The 24,069-nt window shown below is 49.6% G+C and overlaps 1 protein-coding gene across 5 annotated transcripts in view; it reads right to left on the reverse strand.

The window, feature by feature from the left end:
* Positions 1-1,943: 1,943 nt before the first annotated feature.
* PFKFB4 (6-phosphofructo-2-kinase/fructose-2,6-biphosphatase 4) overlaps positions 1,944-24,069 on the reverse strand; it is a 36,854-nt gene continuing 14,728 nt past the window's right edge. For 3 of the 5 annotated variants that reach the window (XM_036868389.1, XM_036868391.1, XM_036868393.1), the window contains 10 exons: positions 23,908-23,982; positions 23,490-23,546; positions 22,998-23,119; positions 21,104-21,311; positions 20,359-20,505; positions 8,414-8,518; positions 6,821-6,950; positions 6,653-6,715; positions 5,736-5,800; positions 1,944-3,925 (listed from right to left, as the gene is read on the reverse strand). In XM_036868389.1, the coding sequence (XP_036724284.1) occupies positions 3,866-3,925; positions 5,736-5,800; positions 6,653-6,715; positions 6,821-6,950; positions 8,414-8,518; positions 20,359-20,505; positions 21,104-21,311; positions 22,998-23,119; positions 23,490-23,546; positions 23,908-23,982 (1,032 nt within the window). In that variant the 3' untranslated portion in view covers positions 1,944-3,865. The other 2 variants (XM_036868390.1, XM_036868392.1) reach the window with 2 other exon arrangements.

Below are 24,069 nucleotides of genomic sequence, written 5' to 3' on the forward strand. Positions count from 1 at the left end.
TTATTAATATATAATATACAATCATAGTATAAATATAATTCAAATGTTGCTGAAACCTATGTCTTTGTAACAATATTTCATTCTATCCAAATATCCTCTGATCCTACCTGATGGCCACTGTTTCCCAGCAACCCAAAATGCTACAAAATTCTTCAACCTAACCATATATAATCGCTCTTTCTAGGTTGTGGTAGAACAGTGCACCTGAAGAAAAATTCTGATAGTGTTATATTTCATTCCTTCTGTTGTTGCTTTGCTGTTAAAATCTTCAAAACCTTCAGAAAGTGCACGGAAGCCTCTACGGAGGTCAGGTATCCACTCCAGGAACTCTGTGCCCGGAGACAGGGTGGGGACCATTCAGCGGTCCCCCAACCTCACCTACCTGGAAGACAGTCATAGCTGATATCCCTCTGAGCCTGGGGATGAAGCCCAGGGGTTCCTGTCATCCACTGTGACACAGCCGCCCTCTGCCCTGACACACTAGGAAAGGCAAATGCCCAGCATTGTTATGTCCATGGAGGAAGACCCCTGCAACACCCCAGCCCCAGGGCAGAAGGTGTAGAAAGTCCAACAAGATTCTGAGGCATGGGGAGGAGGAGGGATAAATTAGAAGCTTGAGATTTACATATACATACTACTATATATAAAATAGATGACAAGGACCTACTGTATAGCACAGGGAACTCTACTCAATATTCTGTGATCACCTATATGGGAAAAGAATCTGAAAAAGAATGAATACATGTATACGTATAACTGAATCACTATGCTGTACACCTGAAACTAACCCAACATTGTAAATCAACTATACTCCAATAGGACACGGGCTCGAGCCCTGGTCCGGAAAGATCCCACATGCCACAGAGCAACTAAGCCCGTGCACCACAACTACTGAGCCTGTGCTCTAGAGCCTGCAAGCCACAACTACTGAGCCCACATGCCACAACTACTGAAGCCTGCGTGCCTAGAGCCCGTGCTCCGCACCAAGAGAAGCCACGGCAATGAGAAGCCCACGCACCGCAAGGAAGAGTAGCCCCTGCTCGCCACAACTAGAGAAAGCCTGCACGTAGCAACAAAGACCCAACGCAGCCAAAATTAAAAATAAATAAATAAATTTATTAAAAAAAACAACAACTATACTTCAATAAAAATTTTTTTTTTTTTTAATTTTTTATTTATTTATTTATTTATTTATGGCTGTGTTGGGTCTTCGGTTCGTGCGAGGGCTTTCTCTAGTTGCGGCAAGTGGGGACCACTGTTCATCGCGGTGCAGGGACCGCTCTTCATCGCGGTGCGCGGGCCTCTCACCATCGCGGACCCTCCCGTTGCGGGGCACAGGCTCCAGACGCGCATGCTCAGTAGTTGTGGCTCACGGGCCCAGCCGCTCCGCGGCATGTGGGATCTTCCCAGACCAGGGCTCGAACCCGTGTCCCCTGCATTAGCAGGCAGATTCTCAACCACTGCGCCACCAGGGAAGCCCAATAAAATTTTTTTTTAAATGCAAAAGGAAAAAAAAAATTCTGAGGCATAGGAAAGGGTGCCCCTTGTCATCATCTTCCCCACACCAGAAGTGACAAAGAACACCAGAGAATCAGCCAGCACGCTCCACCCACAGCCTTGTGCAGGCCCTCCATCCTCGACCCAGCCTCTGGTTCCCCTCTCCAGGGATGCCAGTATTTGGGACCCACATTTCCAGGGACCCTACGTCTGTTTCTGTCTCAGTGGTGAGGGCCCAGCAACCTAGGTCAGCCCAGAGAAAACCCGGGCCCTGCCCAGGGCTCACTCCAGGGCAAGACGGTTTCCGCTCCAGGGATGGGTAGTCATGGGGGTGGGAGGTGGACCAAGGATCCCATACAGACCTGTTGGGAGGGAGCACAGCACAGGGGTTTGCAGAGCCGCTGGAAAGAACTTCACCAGTGGCGAGCTGGCCACACGACACAACCTTAGATTGTTCTTTTTTTTAAAAGTATTTATTGCAAAGAATGTTGGACACAGTGTGATGTGTGGCTGAGATTCAACAACATCCATTCCAGGGCGAGCAGGAAACATGTCTGCAACAGGAGCACATCAACCGTCCTGGCTACAACCGGGCAGCCAGCCAGGTGGACGGCTGCCCATGCAGAGCCAGCCCAGGGTGAGCCCTGCTGGGATCCCAGACTTCCCTCTGCCCCATCCCAGTCCTTGTGACACGTCTCCAGTAGCTCCTGGCTGCCCTCTGGACAGAGAGAAAGGGCCTCGCTGGTCTCACCTCAGCCAGCCTGAGGTCTTGGAGAGGTGGTGACATCTAGATGTACATGCCGCTGACCAAAGGGACCTGCTATGGCCAACAACTGAGCATGACCAAAAGTCACCAATACTCTGGCGGACATGGAAGCAAAGGCTGCAGTCCCCACATCCCAAAGGCAGTGGTGTGGTCCTCTGGCCCTGGGTCTAAGGGGCCTGGGGCTCTGACAGGAGATAAGTCCAGAAGGAGGGCCCTGCCACGGCTCTGTCCTGGACATCTCTCCACCCATGTCTGTCCATAGCTGCTGTGGCACTCGAGGCCGAGAGACCATCAGCCTGGGCCAGGGACACAGGATCCTGGGGCCTGACTTCACCAAGGACCACCACCTGTGGACAGCAGCGCATCCAACTACAAATCCACACACTTCCTCACCCAGCCTCACAACTTGCTGGCCAGCCTGTTCTCCCAGCTACAAAATGGGAGCCGGAACCCGCGGCCCAGCCCAACTCCCTGGGCCCAAAAGAACTCAGGGGCGTGACAGGTGGCAGGCTTCCCGAGGTGATTTTCATCAGGCTCCTGTGTACAAGAATCAGAAGCTGGGAAAATCCTGCCCTGGCCGGGGGCTGCCTCCAGCTCTGGGCTTTCCTGTGCTTAGTCCCGCGGGTAGAGGTCAACAAACGCCAGGACGGGCTTTGCAGGACCATGAAAGCTTTTCCGAATCCTTCACAGCAAATGCAGGTCCCTGCCACCAGTGTACACTCTTGTGTGGACACAGGCAGCAGTGGGCAAGGTAGCCCAGTGGCATGGCTGGGAGAGGAAGATGAGAGGGCAGCCTCTCCCTTGAGCACTGGGTAGGGCGACTCATACAACTGTCCCGTCTTCACATCTTTCTTTACGTGTTGCACCATGAGAGCAGTTGGAGAGGGGTGGCCTTGGCTACCAGCTCCCACGAGTATTCCAGTGTAGGCATAATTGGGAACGGGTAATTGCAAACACCCCGATGCCTGCATGTTTCTGTGCATTCCCACGTGCTGAAGTGAACACACTGCTTTCCTGAGCGTCCACAAATGCAGACGCACGGACCCAAGGGTCTGGCCAGTGGAGGTGGTTGCCTTGGCGGAAGCTCTTCAGTTCCTGGCGAGGCAGGATGGGGAGGGCTCTTTCCCGCTTACTGAGGCAGCAGCAGCTCATGAACACCTTACCTCTGGCTCAGGAAGTGGCCAAAGAGAGGGCAGCAGAGCCCTGGCAGGGGTCCCCAGGTCTACCCAGGCAGCTCGGCCTCAGTGGGTGGAAACATCACAGCAAGTGCTTTCCGTTTCACATTTTTGGGTTTCACACTTCACAAAGCCCACCCGGCCGGTGAGAGAGAACAGAAGGATCAGGGGCTGGGAAACCTCTCACCAGCCCGGTGCAGACGCAGTCAGGCCAAGTGGTTTTTAGCAGCAGGTTGGGCACCGCATACAACCCTGTCGCTGTCAACAAGGAAACAGGTGGGCTGGGGCAGGGATTCTGGGTGCCACCAGCCATGCATGGCTTTGAGGGTGTTCCTGTGTGGTGACTGTCACACAGAGCAGAGGACCTGGAATGACCTCGTCCACAGAGATCAACACCTGCCCGCGGGTTGCAGTGGACGACACACGGTCACTGGTGAGCAGGGACCGTGACAAGGGCTTCCTCCGGAGGCCGAGAGATGTCTACATTCTGCACAAAATTAAACACACAGAACACTGACCCTCTGCCAAGGACAGACCGTCACCACTATCTGCTTCGCTCATCGCTATGGCCGCTGGACTCACATTCTCACCCCGAGGAGCCCCGGCCACAGGACTTAGACCCCGACCTTTCCTAAGAGCCGGGATCAAGAGCCTCTTGACACGTGGTGGGTGACAAACACCAGAATAAAGGTGGGGGATGAAGGACACCTCCAGTTCCTGCTTGCTCCTTGCAGGCAGGTCAGGCATTACCCAGAGTGAGGCCATCCCCGCCTCCTGCCGCAGGTCTGGGTCAGGTGGGAAGAAACAGCTGGCTGGGAAGGGGACCAGCTCCTGAGGGTGCCCTCCTCCAGGCTATGTCGGTGTGTCGGTGGACAGGTGTCAGATATGGCCCCAGCAGCCTGCGGACATCTCCTGTTCTACAGCCTGGTCTGTCCCCTGAGAGCTGGGGCACAGGGCCCCCTGCACCTCCTGAACAGCCCCCCTCCCCTGCCTCAGCTGCAGAGCCCAGTTCTGTCCACAGCCGGCTGAGTTCAGGGCATCTCAGGCCTAAGGGATGGGGGTCAGAGACTCCCCTCAACTCTGTAAGACTACGTGATCCTATGTGATCCCTGATCTTGGTTGCCCAACGGAGCAGGTCACCAATGACCTGGGCCACAGCCCAGATCTGCAGGGAGGGAAACATGGCCCCTTTGGCCACACTCCTGAGTTCACAGGGCTGGCCACTGGAATTGTAGGGGCAGGTGCAATTCTCACTGGGGGCAGGCTTCCCAAGGGCCCCTTTCTCACCACAACCTGCCCCCAAGGATGGGCCAGGACCTGGAGATCCTGCCCACCTTAAAAGGAACCATCCCAGAACCTGTGGCCAACAGAAGTTTGCCTCTCAGAAGCGCCTACCCAGAGGCAGGCAGGGTGCCTGCCAACTACCCCATGGCCATGTTGACTCCTGCAAATGGACCGGGGCACCAGCCCCTGATGCTTGCTGGGTCCAGGGGCCTCTTTCACCATCACCCTGTCAGTGCTGGGGGCCCAACGCCTTCTGGGCTTTCCTCAGCACGAGGGGCCTGTTGGGACATCTTCCTCTGAGACCTGTGTGTGCCAGACTGGGCCTGCATCGGACTCTCAGAGCAAACAGGGAAGAGGTTTACACAATGACTGGTTCTGGTGAGAGGAAGCAGCCTTAGGAAGTAGGAGGACACGTCCACACACCTCAGCCTGCGGGGCCCAAGGCCTGCACCCTGGGCAGGGACCCAAGGCCCAGCACGTCCCATTGTGGGTGGCAGCAGGCATGACTAAGGCCCCAGGAGCCTTCCTGGTGCAACAGACTCGGAATGGGGCCCAGAGGGGGCGGTCCTGCTCTTGGCCTCAGTGGGAGAGGAAACCAACATGGCAGAAGGATCCCACACGGGCATGAAGTGCTTCTGGGCAACACTTCAAGGAGCTTCTATCTTTAACGCTGGGGGAACACAGAACAGAGACGTGTCCTTCCGCAGGAAGGTCTCTACGCAGCACCGAGACACCCTCAGCCTCTGCACGGCCCTTTCCGCAACAAAGCAGGACATTTTTCACTTTTACTTTTTAAAGGTGCTCAAGTTGGACAGGTGCTCATGAGGCCTGGGCTGGTGGGACATGGAAGCGCCTGCCCCCTGTAGGCCTCTAGCCTCTATTCTGGCCACAGCGTCACCCTGACAGAGAACTCAAGCTCACTCAGTAGATGCCCCAGCTGGGCCTGGCCCTGGGTTGCTGTGTCTGGACCCCCAGGAACGTGCCCACCACCCCAGCAGTGACCCGGCTGCTACCTGAGGCCTGTCCCGGTGCGTGTTCACGGCCGCCACATTCAGGAATATGGACTCCACTTTACAACCTGCCAAAGGGAAGATGCAAATCCATTCCCCCTCCTGAAAGGCAGCTGAGCCACAGGGGTAGAAGCTTCTCCCGGGAGGAGGCCTCAGCCTCACTCCAGTCCTCCCACCTTAGGCAGCCGCGGAGGCCCCGTGAGGAAGCACTAGGCAGCGTGTCAGGCCCGAGCCTCTGGGCCACTGGCCGGCGCAGGCTCGCCAAGGAGCCCGGGCACCAGGCGCAGCCACGGTGAGGATGAGCGGCCCACCTCGGGGGCTGAGGGCGGTCTGAGAAGCAACAAGCCTAGCTCAGTGAGGGGCCACTACGCTGAGCAGACCCGCACCCAGCCCCGTCTCACACACGAGGCGGGATCACCACGGTGCCAGGCGCTCAGTGCAAAGGGGGACGAGGCGATTAACACGCACTGGGATGACTTCAGCTGCCACTGAGCTTTACAGTGATTGTCCTGAGGGCACAACCACGTGAGAGTGCCTTGTACAGTGTTGAAGGGGAGGAGCCGGGACCCAGGAGGTTAGGAAGTTGCGTGAGGCCTCTGCCGGCAGAGCCCAAGGCAGAGGCGCATATTTTCAGGTCCGGGTCCTGGGGGCCGTGGGGCTTTCTGGGGGATTTTGGAGAAACCAGTAGAAAAGCCCTTCATGTGGGTGGGTGATGGTTAAGGAAGGATCATTGGGGAGGCTTCCTGTGGCTGCAGGAATTAAAACAAAAAAAATTAAAAAGCAAATTGGGAAAGGTGGTGGGGCGGAAGGAGGAGGAATGAGCATCTAATGAATTTTCAAGGGAGGGGTTTGCAGAAAATCACGGAACTCTGCAGAGAGCCAGTCTGGCAACCAGGTCAGCATGCGGGAAGCTTCTTTACCATAAGCCACAGGGGTCAGCTTCAGGACCGTGTGCAGCGGACACTTGAGGTAGGGCAGCTGTTCTGTGGACACAGACGGAGAGGGCTGGCACCAGGGATGCCCAGGTGACAGTCCCCTTCAATCTCTCTCACACACACATCCCACCTCCCCAGGGGCAGCGTCCGCACCTGCCGCCTTGTCAAGGAAGTAGGCCAGGAGGCAGCGCATCACAGCCTGGTGGCAGATGACCAGCACGTTCTCTTGCCGCTCCAGCTCCATGATGACAGGCTCGAGTCGCTGGACCAGGTCCTCATAGGACTGCAAGGGCAAGTAGGAAGCGTCCCTCAACCCAGCTCCGGGGGTAGGGATGGAGACGTTCTGGGTAGTGGGCTACCTTCTCCTGAACTCCTCACCATTCTGGCAGTCTGACAAAGGGATCACCTCCCCTATCCCAGGGCCAGGTCCCAGTAGGACCGAGAGGGCAGGGCTGGGGCTTAGGCTGCGTCCAAGGGGCCACCTCCGTGCCCATCCTGGGGCCCTTTGTTGAACCCTCAGCTGCTGGAATTCACATGCTGGCAACTGATGACAGGTGGAGAAGACACGGCTCCCTTCCTACCCAGCGCACGTGGAGTACACAGAACGAGGCTTGTGGGGAGGGGAAGCAAAACCCTCCCAAACTTGCCAGAGTGCAACCTGTCAGAATGCCTGAGCTCCCAGGAAGGACCCTCACAGTCTGCCTGCCCTGTACCTCCCCTGGGTGCCGTGAGGGAGCCCTTGGACCAACCCCGGTGACTGGCAGGTCTAGAGCTTTTCACTGGGAGACCCAGCCCTGGGGGTTCACCCCTGTTTGCACACAGTGAGCCGTCCTTCAGAAAAAGAAAAGGCCTCAAGCTTGGAGCTGAGTTTGCCCCATGATTTGATTGGGAGTAATACCAACTTGTGCCAGTCCCTGGTATTTCTGGGGAAATCCTAGATTGCTTCTTCTGGAAACTAACTTCCCTACCAATTTCCCCCCTGTATTCTCAACTTTGAGCAGCCAGCTGCTTTGTTTCTTTTTACTGTTATCTGGTTTGGTTCTAAATCTGGGCTCTCCCTCACAGTATGATGTGGGGAAATATTAATGCTACCCGAAGCTGTCCTATTCCCGAGGACAGCACAGCATAGGCACCTGTGAGCCTGGCATTTGGGCGGGGGGTTTCTGCATGTGTACATGTATGTGTGTACGCAAACCTGTGTGTCTGTGGGAGGTATTTTTATTTGGCCACTGCCCCAGGTCACGTCCTAGAAGTGGGAGATACATGAGTCAAAGGTGACACTGTTTCTACCCGGGGCCTGGGCTGAGGCGAGAGCCAGTCTGAGGGGAGGTGACAGTGCAGGTGACTTATGGCAGCCACGACTCACCAGGGGAAAATGAATCCCTAGGTCTGGATTCAGGGCTAGGGGTGGTGTTTGGAGCTGCAGGGAGGATGGGGTCACCCTATGACACTTCCAGGGATGGGGAAAGTAAAGATGGGGAGTGACGGGAAACAGGGCTCCAGGAGGCCTCAGGGCTGGGATTCCTGGGCAGCACTGCTCACCCACCACCCAAGGAGGGGCCTGCAGCCTGGGCCACGGCTGAGAAGTGGTGGAGGTGACACACACACCCAGGCTGCCTACCTCTGAGGCCAGGCCCCTCCTGCTGCCCACGGAGCCTCTGCAGAGCCCCTCGGGGCCCTCAGTCACAGGCGGTCCTCCCAGGCAGGCAGCAGGTGGCTGGGACTAAGCCCCCATATCCCACCTACCTCCCCCTTGGGGTACCGGTACCGGTACTTGTCCTGGTCTCGCAGGGCAAATTCCAGTGGATAATGATCCTGAATTTCCTCGTAGGTCATCTCCTCACAGACGCCCTAGGGAGACACCACATTCATCACACCGCCCACACCAGGCCCAGGGATCAGCCCTGTGTCAGGGGGAGGGCATTTCCTGGGCCACAGGGCCTCTCCCAGCTGGGAAGAGCAGGCACCCTGGGAACACTAAGCAGGGGCAGCCTCACATTTGGAAAAAGCTATCACACGTCTTTTCCACCCACCCATCGTCCATCCATCCAGTTTATGCCATAAAAATAAACACAGAAATGTTAACTATGTGTCTTTTCTAATGTGTCTTTTTGTCTTCTGTGCTATGGAAATACTACAGCAGAGTATGGATTATTGCACAGGCTATAAAGTAAGATTTCCCTTGTGTCATTCAGGATACACACACACGCACAGCATAGAGTATCGTATACAAATGCCATTTTAAAACAAAACAAAAGAGCCCAGGAAAGTGTGTGGACTGACCGGTGTCAGTCCTTCTAAGGCTCAAGCCAAGAACCAGCACACAGGAGGTGCCCAGAGAGGAAGCAATAAAACGCCCGTAATAAAAAGCTGCTGGACTATTTACAATAGCCAGGTCATGGAAGCAACCGAAATGCCCATCGACAGACGAATGGATAAAGAAGATGTGGTACATGTACACAATGGAATATTACTCAGCCATAAAAAGGAACGAAATTGGGTCATTTGTAGAGACGTGGATGGATCTAGAGACTGTCATACAGAGTGAAGTAAGTCAGAAAGAGAAAAACAAATATCGTATATTAACGCATATATGTGGAACCTAGAAAATGGTACAGATGAACCGGTTTGCAGGGCAGAACTTGAGACACAGATGTAGAGAACAAACGTATGGACACCAAGGGGGGAAAGTGGCGGGGGGGTGGTGGTGGTGGTGTGATGAATTGGGCGATTGGGATTGACATGTATACACTGATGTGTATAAAATTGATGACTAATAAGGACCTGCTGTATAAAAAAATAAATAAAATAAAATTCAAAAAAAATATGTGAGAAACTATAAAGTGGGGGTCGGGAGAACAAACTGTGACACTACAATTCATAACACACACAATAAACAAATTATTCTGAAAAATAAAAAATAAAATCAAATAAAAAATAAAAAGCTGCTGGTTTCTACCTTTGTCCTCGGGGTTTTTTTCCTAGACAAAGACTTGGGGGCAAAGTTGTCTATTAAAAAGGAAAGATGATGAGGAAAAATTTTTTTTTTAATTAATTATTTATTTATTTATTTTTGGCTGTGTTGGGTCTTTGTTTCTGTGCGAGGGCTTTCTCTAGTTGGGCAAGCGGGGGCCACTCTTCATCACAGTGCGCGGGCCTCTCACTATCATGGCCTCTCTTGTTGCGGAGCACAGGCTCCAGACACGCAGGCTCAGTAATTGTGGCTCACGGGCCCACTGGCTCCGCGGCATGTGGGATCTTCCCGGACCAGGGCTCGAACCCGTGTCCCCTGCATTGGCAGGTGGATTCTCAACCACTGCACCACCAGGGAAGCCCGATGAGGAAAATTTAAACATATAAATGCCTATATCAAAAAAGAAAGATCTCATATCACTAATCTAATCTTCTACCTTAAGATATTGGAGGGACTTCCCTGGTGACACAGTGGTTAAGAATCCGCCTGCCAATGCAGGGGACACGGGTTCAAGCCCTGGTCCGGGAAGATCCCACATGCCGCAAAGCAACTAAGCCCGTGTGCCACAGCTACTGAAGCCCATGCGTGCCTAGAGCCCGTGCTCCGCAGCAAGAGAAGCCACCACAATGAGAAGGCCACACACCGCAATGAGGAGTAGCCCCCACTTGTCACAACTAGAGAAAAGCCTGTGCGCAGCAATGAAGACCCAATGCAGCCAAAAATAAATTAATTAATTAAAAAAAAAAAGATTGGGGGATTCCCTGGCGGTCCAGTGGTTAGGACCCCATGCTTTCACTGCTGAGGGCCTGGGTTCAATCCCTGGTCGGGGAACTAAGATCCCACAAGCCACAGTGTGGCCAAAAAAAAAGTGATTAGGGTGATGGCTCAGAAGGAAGTGAGAAAGCCTCTATTGCCTTAGAGAATACGTATATTATCATGAACAGAATGTTGCTAGAAATATGAATGTTTAGGGATTCCTCTGGAGGTCCAGTGGTTAGGACTCTGTGCTTTCACTGCCGTGGCCCCAGGTTCAATCCTTGGTCAGGGAACTAAGATCACGCAGCTGTGTGGTGCGGCCAAAAAAAAGAGAGGGAGAGAAAAAAGGCAATCTTTATCATAAAGCAGCAGAGAACTTGGCTGAACTGTGTTCTAGTGTGGGCAGCTATAACAAAAAAGGCAGATAATGACAAGTGATAAGGAGGATGCAGAGAAATCAGAACCCTCATTCACTGCTGGTGGGAATGTAAAATGGTGCGGCCACTTTGGAAAACAGCCTGGCAGTTTCTAACAAGTTTAAACGGAGTTAACATGGGGGACTCCCTGGCATCCCAGTGGTTGGGACTCTGTGCTTTCACTGCCAAGGGCCTGGGTTCAATCCCTGGTCAGGGAGCTAAGATCCCACAGGTCACACAGCACAGCCAAAATAAAAAAATAAAACAAACAAAAAAACATAGAGTTAACATATGACCTAGCAATTCCACTCCTGGCCATCTACCCAAGAGAAATGAAAACATGTCCACACAAAAACTTGTACGTTCAGAGCAACATCATTCCTAAAGCCAAAAAATGGAAACTATCCAAATGCCCATCGACTGGTGAATGGATAAATAACATGTGGTATATCCATACAATGGGATATTATTCGGCAATATACAGGAACAAAATACTGATACATTCTACCACAGGAGGAATGAAATGTCCAGAATAGGCCAGTCTACAGAGACAGAAAACAGATTAGTGGTAGCCTAGGACTGGGGGGAAGGACTGGAAGGAAATGGGGGTATGGGTACAGGGTTGCTTTTTGGAACAACAAAAATGTTCTAAAATTGATTGTGGTGATGGTTGCATAACTCTGTGAATATACTAAAAACGAATGAATTGTACAATTTAAATAGGTGAACTGTATCATATGTGAATCATATCTCGATAAAGCTGTTGTTTTTAAAAAAGGAAAAATAAGACAGTAAATTGTGGATTGGGCTAAGAAAAAAATCACAACATTAAAATAGAAGACTAGCCCAAGGCTGTTTACCAGAACAGAGGAAAGAACAAAGATAAACATGGAAAGATGACTAACAGATCATAGATACTAGAATAGTTTCCAAACTAAAGATAAAGAAGGGAATCCAGTGTATCTAGGAAAATAATCAGATTAACCTCAAAGAAAAAAAGATCAGGGCTGCTAAGGCTTCTCTGAAAAACCAAATGCTACAGCCATATCCGTGCCCTTGGAAGGCAGACACCAGACCCCTAACCTGCGTCAGGGAGCTGCTATTTGCACGAGAAAGAAATCAGGGCTGGAAACCTCCTGTAACTCCCACCAGCCACAGCTGATGAAAGCCCACAAAATGGGTTAAATGAGCTATAAAATGGGTCACAGAAATTGCTTACTCTTTTGAAAGAGTTCATCAATTCTAAAGAAGAGCTACAACAGATAAAAAAAAAACCTTGACGCTATACTCTGCCCAATTACAGTAAAAAAAAAAAAAAAAAAAGGGCAGAAAGGAAACAAATGGAAATAACACATCTTCATAATTCCCAACAGAGTCAAGAATTATTTTCCTGTTACTAATTTTGATAAGTATATTTTAGTTATTCCTTTATTTACAAGCATTCTGCTTAAGAATGTTTTGGAAAAGCTTTAAAGTAATGACTACTGGAATAAAAACACTGCTTGCCTTCCAAATCACAGAAAAGATGATGTTTATACAGAAAAAAAAAAAAATGAGATGAAGAGAAATCTGCAAGGTACTAGGGAAAAAAAAGGACAAAGATAGCAATTGTAATAATAAATATGAATGGGTTTAGATTCCTAAATGAAAAAAGCTCTCAGCCCAAAAAATAAACCAAAGATATGTTCCTTTCATCTAAAGAAATGACAGAAAAAGGTTAAAAATAAAAGGGAGTAGGCATAACAAAAAAAACATGGACAAAAAGCAAGGATGGCAAATTAAAACCAAAGTGAGATACCACCTCACACTCATTAGAATGGCTACTGTAAAAAAAAAAAAATAGAAAAATAACAAGTGTTGACACAGATGTGGAGAAATAAGAACACTCGTGCACTGTTGGTAGGAAAGTATAATGGTGCAGTTGCTATGGAAAAAAGTATAGCGGTTCCTCAAAAAAATAAAAATAGAATTACCATATGATCCAACAATTCCACTTCTACATATGTACCAAAAAGAAATGAAAGCAGTGTTTCAAAGAGATACTTATATACCCATGTTCATAGCAGCCCTATGCACAATAGCTAAAAGGTGGAAGCAACCCAAATGTCCATAGATAAATGAATGGATAAGCAAAATGTGGTATATACATACAATGGAACCATATTCAAGCTTAAAAATGTGATTCTGACATATGCTACAACATGGATGGACCTTGAGGACATTATGATAAGTGAAATAAACCAGTCACAAAAGGACAAATACTATATGATTCCATTTATGTGACATACTTAGAGACAGAAAAATCATACAGACAGAATCAAAGAGACAGAAAGTAAAATGCTAGTTGTCAGAGGCTGGGTGGGGAGGAGAAATGGGGGTTATTGTTTAATGGGTATAGAGTTTCCATTTTATAAGGCGAAAAGAGTTCTGGAGATGGGGACTTCCCTGGTGGTCCAGTGGGTAAGACTCCGCACCCCCAATGCAGGGGGCCCAGGTTCAATCCCTGGTCAGGGAACTAGATCCCTCATGCATGATGCAACGAAGATCCCACGTGCCACAACTAAGACCCCACACAGCCAAAAATAAAGTAAATAAATAAATAAATAAATAAATCCGCATGCCACAACTAAGAGTGCGCATGCCGCAACTAAAGATCCTGCATGCCGCAACAAAGATCCCACATGCCACAACTAAGACCCAGTGCAACCTAAATAAATAAATATTTAAAAAGTAAACAAATTTATAAACATTAACATGGTTACAAAAATAAAACTATTAAAAAAAAGAGTTCTGGAGATGGATGGTGGTGATGACTGCACATTATGAATGTATTTAATACCACTGAACTGTGCACGTAAAAATGGTCGTTAAGATGATAAATTTTATGTTATGTGCATTTCACCAAAAAAAAAAAAATTGGAAAAAGAAAAGCAGGGATGATAATATTCAAATTAGTCAAAGTATAAATCCATGCAAAAAGTGTTTTATATTGAAACAGGAACCATCCAAAATGAAGGCTAGGCCACAGTGGAGTAACTGGTACCAGATTTGCTCTCGGCCCAACATAAACAATTCAAAAAAACTGGACAAAATGTATGCAACAATTGTTTGTAGACACTAGACAACAGGCAGAGCAGGGTTGTGATCCTTCAGAAGGGACACAAGGAGCCTACGACTGCAGCAATTTACTGCAGGCACTTCCTGGACTGCAGAGCATCACAAGAAAAGAAGAAGACACAAAAAAGAACAAAACTGAACTCCTAGAGCTTAAAAACATAACACCTGAAATATAAAGTTCACTGGATGCTAGATGAGTTTAACAAAAACAGCAGTAAAGATAAGTGAGCTTGAAGATATAGCAACAGAAACTATCCAAACAGAAACTTGGAAAGAACAAAAGACTGAGAAACAATGAACAGAAGCTCAGTGACCTGTGGGATTATCCCATAGGTTCTATATACTATACTAAATGGTCTAACATACAAGAAGTTGGAGTCCAGGGTAGGAGACAGGGTAGCAGAAAATATATATATATATTTTTTTTAATTTTTATTTATTATTTATTTATTATGCTTATTTTTGGCTGTGTTGGGTCTTCGCCTCTGTGCGAGGGCCTTCTCCAGCTGCGGCGAGTGGGAGCCACTCTTCATCGCGGTGCGCGGGCCCCCCACCATCGCGGCCCCCCTTGCTGCAGAGCACAGGCTCCAGACGCCCAGGCTCAGCAGCCGTGGCCCACGGGCCCAGCCACTCCGCGGCACGTGGGATCCTCCCAGACCAGGGCCCGAACCCATGTCCCCTGCACCGGCAGGCAGACTCTCAACCACCGCGCCACCAGGGAAGCCCCCAGAAAATATATTTAAAGAAATGATATCTTAATTTTTTTTTCAAACTCATATTTAGAAACCTAGAAATCCAAGAATCTCAATGAACTCTAAGCAGGATAAACATAAAGTAAAACATACCAAAGCACATCATAATCCAATTGCTTAAAATCAATAATAAAGAGAAAATAGAGTAAAAGAAGATACATTATATACAAAACGAAGATAAGAATGACAGCAAACTTCTTGCTAGAAAACAGTGTGACCCAGAAGACAATAGAGGTGGTCCATTGGTGGTCCAGTGGTTAAGAATCCGCCTTCCAATGCAGGGGACAAGGGTTTGATCCCTTGTTGGGGAACGAAGATCCCACATGCCACGGGGCAACTAAGCCCATGCACCACAACTAGAGAGAAGCCCACGCACCACAACTACTGAGCCCGTGCCCTCTAGAGCCCGCGTGCCACAACTAGAGAAGCCCACACGCCGAAACTAGAGAAAAGCCCGCACGCTGAAACGAAGAGCCTGCGCGCCGCAGTGAAGACCCAGGGCAGCCAAAAAAAAAAAAAAAAGAAGAAGAAGAAGAAGAAGACAACAATGGAACAGCATCTTTTAAATGCTGAAACAGAAGGAAGTCTGTGCTGTTTCCTCTCATTTGCCCCTCCATATCCTTCTGCTTCTCCACCTGCTCTCTGCCCCAGGAGGCTGACCTTTGTGCACGCATCTACAAGGCTCCCATGGCCACTAATGTCTTGTTGGGCTAGGCCATGAGGAACACTGGCAGGAGGTCACAGGGAGGGAGGAGAGTGAGGCTGAGATGTTTACTCTGACTCCTTCCTGAAGAAGTTGCTTTCAGCGGTCTAGGCCCTCACCCAAGGTTCCATCCCACCAGGCTGCCCTTTCCTCACTGCTCCCTGTCCCCAGGTTCCTATATCCTCTCTCTCCTCTGCCCAAGGGAAGCAATGGTCCCTGTTGTTACGAGGTCCCTATATCCTGCCCATTATCTTTGAAAAAGGGTTCTTTTATAAATCCTCATTGAATTAACCTAATTGGAGTGGCCATCTGTTTCCTTTTATGTCCCACAAATTCCTAAGTCATGAACTTTACTTTATAATAAAACATCAAAATATGTGAAGAAAAAAAGGTAAAATAATGCAAAATTCTTGAAAATGCAAGAAAAATCAACAAAATTATAATTAGAGTATATTTAACATTCAATATGATCAAATAGAAAAAAAAAAGACAGAAAATTTGAATGATATAATTAAAGTTGAAATTAATGAGATACACAAACTTTTTCTTTTGAAAATTTTCAACCATATAGAAAAGTACAGGGCTTCCCTCATGGTGCAGTGGTTGAGAATCCACCTGCCAATGCAGGGGACACAGGTTTGAGCCCTGGTCAGGGAAGACCCCACATACTGTGGAGCAACTAAGCCCGTGCGCCACAACAACTGAGCCTGCGCTCTAGAGCCCATGAGCCACAACTACTGAGCCCACGTGCCACAACTACTGAAGTCTGTGCTCCCAGAGCCTGTGCTCCACAACAAGAGAAGCCACCGTAATGAGAAGCCCACGCACCGCAAGGAAGAGTAGCCCCCACTCGCCACAACTAGAGAAAGCCTGTGCACAGCAATGAAGACCCAATGCAGCCAAAAATAAATAAATAAATAAATAAATTTATTTTTTAAAAAAATGTACAGACGACAGTATAATGCACCCATGTACCCACCTCTTAGCCATATATGTTAATAACACACAGCTAATCTTGTTTCAACTAAACCTATACTTGCTTCCCTCTCAACCAATTTTGAAAAAAATTGCTTTGAAAGAAATTACTTTGAAGAAAATGCTAGACATGACTCCATTTCATCTTAAATACTTCAATATGAGACTCTAAAAGTTAGAAAGCTTCATTATCACACACAGACATACACACTGACACATACACCCTGTGATTCCTCCATATAATTGGATAATGGAGATATATTGGATGTTGTATCTAACTAACAGGCAACAGTTGCTTTCAAATGGCCATGAGATGTTTATGAAAATTTACTATCTAGGCAACAAACAAAGCCTCTAAAAATTCCAAAAGGCTGGGACTTCCCTGGTGGCACAGTGGTTAAGAATCCGCCTGCCAGTGCAGGGGACACGGGTTCAAGCCCTGGTCCGGGAAGATCCCACACACCACAGAGCAACTAAGCCTGTGTGCCACAACTACTGAGCCTGTGCTCCAGAGCCCATGAGCCACAGCTACTGAGCCCGCATGCCATGATTACTGAAGCCTGCATGCCCAGAGCCCGTGGTCAGCGACGAGAAGCCACCACAAGGAGAAGCCCATGCACCACAATGAAGAGTAGCCCCTGCTCGCCGCAACTAGAGAAAGCCCACGCGTAGCAACGAAGACCCAACACAGCCAAAAATAAATTAATTAATTAAAAAAAAAAATTCCAAAAGGCTGAACTGCAGGTCACATTCTTGGACTTCAACACAATAAAATCCATCAGAAAATCATTTTAAATGCTTTCATTATTGAAGAAGAAAGAATGACTATAAATGCCTCAGTCAATAAACTCTAGAAGCTTTTTTAAAAACTGAAAGAAAGTAAAAGGAAAATAACATAAAAGCAAAAAAATAAATGAATTCGGAAATAGAAAAACAATAGAATTGATACAATCTGAGATCTGGTTCTTTGGGGAAAAAATTCAATGAGTGACTAATCTCTGACATATCTAATTAAGAAGAAAAACCCCACAATATCAAAAGATGGGAACAGAGGTAATAGTTGATACTGAGATACAACTACATGAATATACTCTACTGTTACGTACTAATAACTTATTCTCATGAACAAATAAATTTTGAATAAAATAAACTATCAAGATAACTCAGGGATGGAGAGATAAATAGCAAGTGATAAAGCAGGTATTAGGACTTCCCTGGTGGTGCAGTGGTTAAGATCCGCCTGCCAACACAGGGGACATGGGTTCAAGCCCTGGTCCGGGAAGATCCCACATGCCGCGGAGCAACTAAGCCTGTGCACCACAGCTACTGAGCCTGTGCTCTAGAGCCTGCGTGCCACAACTACTGAGCCCACACGCTTAGAGCCCATGCTCCACAACAAGAGAAGCCATTGCAATGAGAAGCCCGCATACCGCAACGAGGAGTAGCCACCGCTCGCCACAACTAGAGAAAGCCCACGCGCAGCAACGAGGACCCAACGCAGCCAAAAAATAATAATAACTAATAAATAAATAAATAATAAATAGACTTTCTAAAAAAAAAAAAGAATATACAACAGAAACACAAGGCACTTAAACTGGGAAGGTAACAACTGGATTATCCTTATTTCAGAAGATATGACAGCTCCCTGAGATAAAGCTAAGATAATCAACTGAAAAAGTACTAGAGCAAATAAAAGAATGGTCACAGGTTTTCTGTGGACCAGCAATAACCAGACGGGGGACAAGATCTTACTCACAAAGAGGCTTCCTCCATGAGGCCAGGTGGCCCAAGCTGCCAAGGGACCCTCTGGAGATGTCCCTGGTTAAGAGCCCACTGTCAGCTTTCTTGGCCTGGCTCCCTACATGAATGCTGTGCCTGTGGCCACTCCAATCTCATAATGCCATGGATGCCCCCTTTCCCTTCCCCACTCTTTCCCAGCGGGGATGGATTCCATGGCATGTGGCTTCATCACCTTCCTCCCTACTCCTCACCTCCTCTGTCCAACTTGCTTCCATCTCATCCATAGGGACACAACTGAACAAGCTCGTGAGCTGAATGAGTGCCTGCCTTTTCCACAGCTGCATCCATCTGCTAGGGGTGAAGGATCGCCCCCAGAACACAGACAAGGGGGCCACAGAAGACTCCTGGTCTCCAGACAAGCCAACTCTTCCCCTTGGCTAACGCCCACTGGAAACTCCTCCTTCCTTTCACTCTTGAGTGAAACCTCCATGAAGTTCTGAGACACAGTACTCTATGGCCACCTGCACCCCTCTCCTCTCCTGATACCCTGGAATCTGGGCCTCCGCCACCACTCAGGGCCTCCTGTCATCTCATTCTCTCCCTTTCTACCAGACCCTCACCATCAGCTTACACACGGCCAAGTCTCCCTTGACTCTGAGTCCCTTGCCCCCCACTCACTTCCCCACCCATTCCCATTGGGCACCAACCCAGTAGGCTCATGCCAAGAATCCCACTGGTCTTATGTCATCCCAATGGTCAGTTTGGAGCCTGGCCTCACTCCGCCTCCCTATGGTATCTCACCCCACTGACCACTGCCTCCTCCTCTCTGCCTTGACTCCCATGACCCCATCAGCCTGGTTTCCCTTCCACCTCACCAGACACCTGTCCATAGCTTCCTCCACAGCCCCTTAAATGCCAGGGCTCCCCTGGGCTCTGTCCTGGGTCCTACTTCGCCTCCCTCAGCCACCTGATCCATTCCACAGTTTCAAGCACCATGTCTGTGGGGGAGATGCCCAAGCCCCAACTCTCTTTGGAGATCGGATTGGCTCCTGGGTAGCTGCTCTTGAACATCTCCCAGGAACATCTTCCTTTCATTCACTACATATTTACTGAGCACCTACGATGCGGTGAACAAAGTAGATTAGTTCCTGCCCTCAGGTGAGCTCATCACCTTCCTTGCCCCAGAACCCTTCCCAGTGGCTGGAAATCTGGAGCCACCCTAGATCCTTTTTAGACCCCTGCTTGGGCATCATCAGCCTCTATCCTTTCATTAGGATCTTGGTCCCCAGCACCTGGCCCAGTTCCTAGCACAGAGTAGCCTCACATAAATATGTGATAAATAAATGAATAAACATCCCTCAAGTCCATCTACTCCTCTTTCACTGCCACCACCCAAGTTCCAGATGTCACCACCTCACCAGGCCACTGCAAGTACCTCTAACTAGTCTCCCTTCTCCAGCTTGTCCCCCCACCTCATCCCAACAAAACAATTCTATCAGTTGGGGTGATCTTTGTAGGATTCAAATCTGATCTCGAGACTTCCATATCAGGCAATGGTAGACTAGCTTGTTTTAGACTAACACTCCAATGAGAGCTACTAGAAAAGCCAAACAGAAATAAATAAATAAATAAATAAATAAATAAATAAATAAATAAATAAATAAATAAATCTGTTTGATATCACCCTAGAGCCACAAGGCAGAGAAGACCTGAGGGGCCAAGATCCTGAAGTGAAGGGAAGCCCAAAGAGGTGAACCTGGTATATGGCATCATTTTTCCCTTTGAGGTTTTGTTGATTTGAAAGTGGCAGTTAAAAGCATGACAAGCCAGCTGGTAGGCAAAATGGCTGAAGAGGGTGAAAAGGTATAAACTTCCAGTTATAAGATAAATAAGCCCTGGGGATGTAATGTACAGCATGGTGATTATAATTAACAATATGTATCATATATTTGAAAATTGCTAAGAGAGTATGTCTTGAAAGTTCTCCTCACAAGAAAAATAAAATGTGTAACTATGTGGTGATAGATGTTAACTAAACTTATTGTGATAATTATTTCACAATACATACATACATCAAATCATCACTCTGTATACCTAGTTATATACAAAAGAAGGGAAGGAGGGAGGGATGCATCAGAACCCTAAACAATAATGAAATGTTAAAGAAAAAGCTCTCCCTGACCCCCTTCAACACTGTCACCCTGGGTGAGCGCAGCTGTGCCCAGAGCTGGGCAGTGGAGGGAAGAGATGGTGATTACCGCATCAATCTCGTTGAGAACTTTCCACTGCTCATAAGGCACACCCAGGGCCTCAGCCGTCTGGATTGTCCTCTTCATCTGGCTTGTCCAAACCTTTAGGTCCTTGATGTTCTGATCCCTGATGAACTGGGCCAGACTCCTGGCAAACTGAAACACATCACAAGCAAATTCAGATGCACAGGTCCTGGGCTGCCCTCAAAGGGTCCACGGGGCCCAGCCTTAGAGAAAACAGGTTTGGCAAAAAACACGAACTAACTCTCGATGACACCGACACCCACACCCACAAGTGCTGTCCTTGTGCATTCTTCCGAGACCCTCAGTGTAGTTCCAGCTGTGGCTCATCAGGTCCCCTGCCAGTGCTCACCCCCCGACCATGTGCCCTAGGCTGTGTGACCTTCCCACTGAGGTTTCAGTGTCTCCCCTGGACTGTAGCACAGCATCAGCTGCACTGTAGCAACTCAGCTCCCTCCCAGAATGGCATGCCTCTCCAGGGAAAGGGAATCAGCTGGTGACAGCTCGCGTGCAAGCCAGAGATCCAGGCATCTGCTTGGTGACCTTCCCTATACAATGGGAACATTCCAGACTGAATGAGGTCATCCACCTGGATTGCATGTTAGCTGGCGTCCAGCACCAGCACACGCACATGCACACAGAAATAAACACACGCGCGCGCACGCACACACACACACACACACACACACACACACACACACACACACACACACACACACACACACACACTGACCTCCCTGCCCCGGGCGGACAGTCCTGGGTCCCCGCCAATCCGGCCCTTGAGGTTGAGCTCGCTTTCCCCGTGCCGGCAGAGGTAGATGGAGCGGGGCGTCACATGGATGTTCATGAGGTAATACACAATGCGGCTCTGGATGTGGTCAGCCACGCGGTTCACGATGTAGCTCTGCCCCACGTCCATGATCTTGATGTAGGACAGATCCCTTTCCAGAGAAGGTAGAGAGAAGCCTGTGAGTGTGACTGGGGTCCTTGAGGCCACGCCCTGCCAGCTCCAGGAACCAGCCTCAGAGCCTTGCATCTCTGACCCCACCAGGCTTGAGACCACAACACACAGGACTGCCAGCTGGTACGCGAGTGATGGGGGTGAGGTGGGAGCAACACGACACGCATGACATACAGACAAACCCCGTGAGAGGTGCTCCACACTCATCATGCTCCCGAAAGGTGACATTCAAAGCGAGGGGTCAGTCCTACCACATCGGGACCTTCATCGCTGTGCTATGTCCCCCAGGCCCCTCTTGCCTACCTATGAGCTCTCAACGTACTATCTGTAAGGTGAACAAGAGACAGTTTTTTCCAGGATTGACCTGGGAGTAGTTGGCAAACGCGCTTCCCCTCCAGTCTTCCTGGTCAGCCATCCATGGGCCTGGCCTTTCCTTCCCCCAGCGAACCCTCCCCCGAGAACCCAGCCCGGGTCATGTGTGTGTGCCGAGTGGCCGCCATGTTCCACGCCAGGCAGCAGGTAGACGAGACAAGAAGCACAGGAGGATGGTGCTGGTGGCAGCAGCCAATAAGCCCAGCTCTGCCGCTTTCCCTGCTTTGGACCAGTGCAGCCCTGCAGCGTGGAGAACAGAGCCACAAGGAGCAATGCCATGCTGCGGGGAGACCAGGAGAACCACAGAGGCCGGGGCAGCAGCACTGGATCAGCACCAACCTCACTGAGGGGACTCAGTCCAGGGACTGTCCCGCAAACATCCCAGAAAACATCCCCCCAGCAGTCACTTGACTTCTTTGGTTCGTAATTATATATTCATACGTAATTATAAACAACCCAAGTACAAGTTCATATTCCACCCTTTTCACTTAATGCTACATAACATACACTTTCCCATGTCTCTTCAGCATGATTTATAAGGACTGAGTAATACTTTATTCAGTTATTAAAGTTAACTTAATTCCTTAAGTGTTATTCACTTAACCACTGCCCCCATTTCTGCTATAATACAGGAGTTGGCAAACTATGGCCAGCAAGTCAAACTCAGCCTGGTTTTGTAAATACAGTTTTATGGGAACACAGTCATGCCCATTTATTTACGTATCATCTATGTTCCTTTAGTACTAAACGGCAGAGTTAAGTAGCTGCAACAGAGACTGTATGCCCTCAAAGCCTAAAATATCTACCACCTGAGCCTTTAGGGAAAGAGCTTGCCGGTGGCTGGCTGCTGTCCCCACCCAGCACTCAGTCCCACAGATCCCTGTTCCAGAGGGCGGCGGGCAGGGCTCGCAAGCACTGGTTACTGCCAGCTGTTCGTAGGCAGGGTCTGGGCACCCCTTCCCCTTCTCAAAACACAGACCACCCACTGAAAGAAGACCGTGTACTGTTTGCAAAAGCCTTGTGGGAAGACCCTCTGCATAGAAAACAGGCTTGATTTTCTGATGGAATAGCAGAAAACTGTGACTCACAGAGCTCCAGATAAAGCAGCTACGGTTCCGCAAGTCACCTCTGGGCCACGATTTCCACCCCAAGGAAAGAAACAAAAAAGGACAGACCATCTCTGCCCGCGGAGGTGGTCCCTCAGCCCCACCACCTTGAGGAGTCACAGGAGGCAGCCGAGTGGACCCCACCTACCACCCACCGCAGCCGAGGACACAGCGCTGCCCTGCCTCACCTGTCCAGGTCCTCGTCCAGCGACTCATACGAATTCTCATAGCACTCGATGCGCCTCATGAAATCTTCCGTGGCCTCATCGCTATCGTGGTTGACGTAGTCAGGGCTGCCCAGTTTCACTTGCTGCCGGGGTCAGGCACAGAGCAAGGACACATCAGGGCCGGAGGCCAGGCAGGTCGGAGACCAAGGAGGATGCTGGGTGGAGGGGAGGCTGGGCAGGAGGACTGGCCTCCCAGGGGGCCTGGTCCCATTCGGAAGCGTCCAGTGGCTCCCTGGTCCCAGCTCCCACACCAGCGCTAAGAGTATTACTGGACATCCTGTGATCGCAGTCCCCACCCGACCCAGAGATCTACCGCCTTCCCCCCTGCCCACAATGTTCAAGAAGACCAAGTTAAGGTCGGCCCAGGCACCAGCCTAACCTGGAGATGGACCTCACTGTCACAGGCCATCTTGGCTGTATTACTGCTCCCACAGGGTCAGATGCACCACTCACCACGATGTTGGCAGCTATGACCTCAGGATCCACACAGATGGACTCAACAAAAAAGGTCTGCAGCAAAGACCAGGGTGGGCAGGAGGGAAGGAACCAGAGACACATTTAGGGCCCTGAGCCTGGCTCCCCGGAGCTCCCTACCCACTGAGGGCCATGCTGCCCAGAGGCCCTTCTTCAGGGGGTGGGGTCAGGTCAAGGAGCACAGAACCAGAGCAGGTGCCGCCCTATGAAGGACTCTCCCACCAAGACCCCCACTTCCTCAGAAAGATAACTCCAGGTGGAGAGAAAATCAATATCCCAAATCCACTCAGGAGCCCACCTGCCTGAGGCCGGTGGGCCTCAGGAGGCCGAGAAAGTGGCCCCAGAGGGCCCGAACGTGCCACAGCCCAACCAAGGAGGTAAGCCAAGGAGGCCTCACCTTGTAGCCGTTCTGTTCCCCAAAATTAAAGATGGTCGCTCTCCGTTCTCGGGTGGTATTTGTTGCATCAAAAACCTAGGACCAAAATGGGGTTAACTCAGCCTCTGGCCCTGGAGAAGGTGGGGGGCCACCCGACAGCTGTAGCACAGGGACCAGATTTCT

Source organism: Balaenoptera musculus, chromosome 11 (assembly GCF_009873245.2).
Source record: "Balaenoptera musculus isolate JJ_BM4_2016_0621 chromosome 11, mBalMus1.pri.v3, whole genome shotgun sequence".
In the NCBI taxonomy this organism is placed as follows: domain Eukaryota; kingdom Metazoa; phylum Chordata; class Mammalia; order Artiodactyla; family Balaenopteridae; genus Balaenoptera; species Balaenoptera musculus.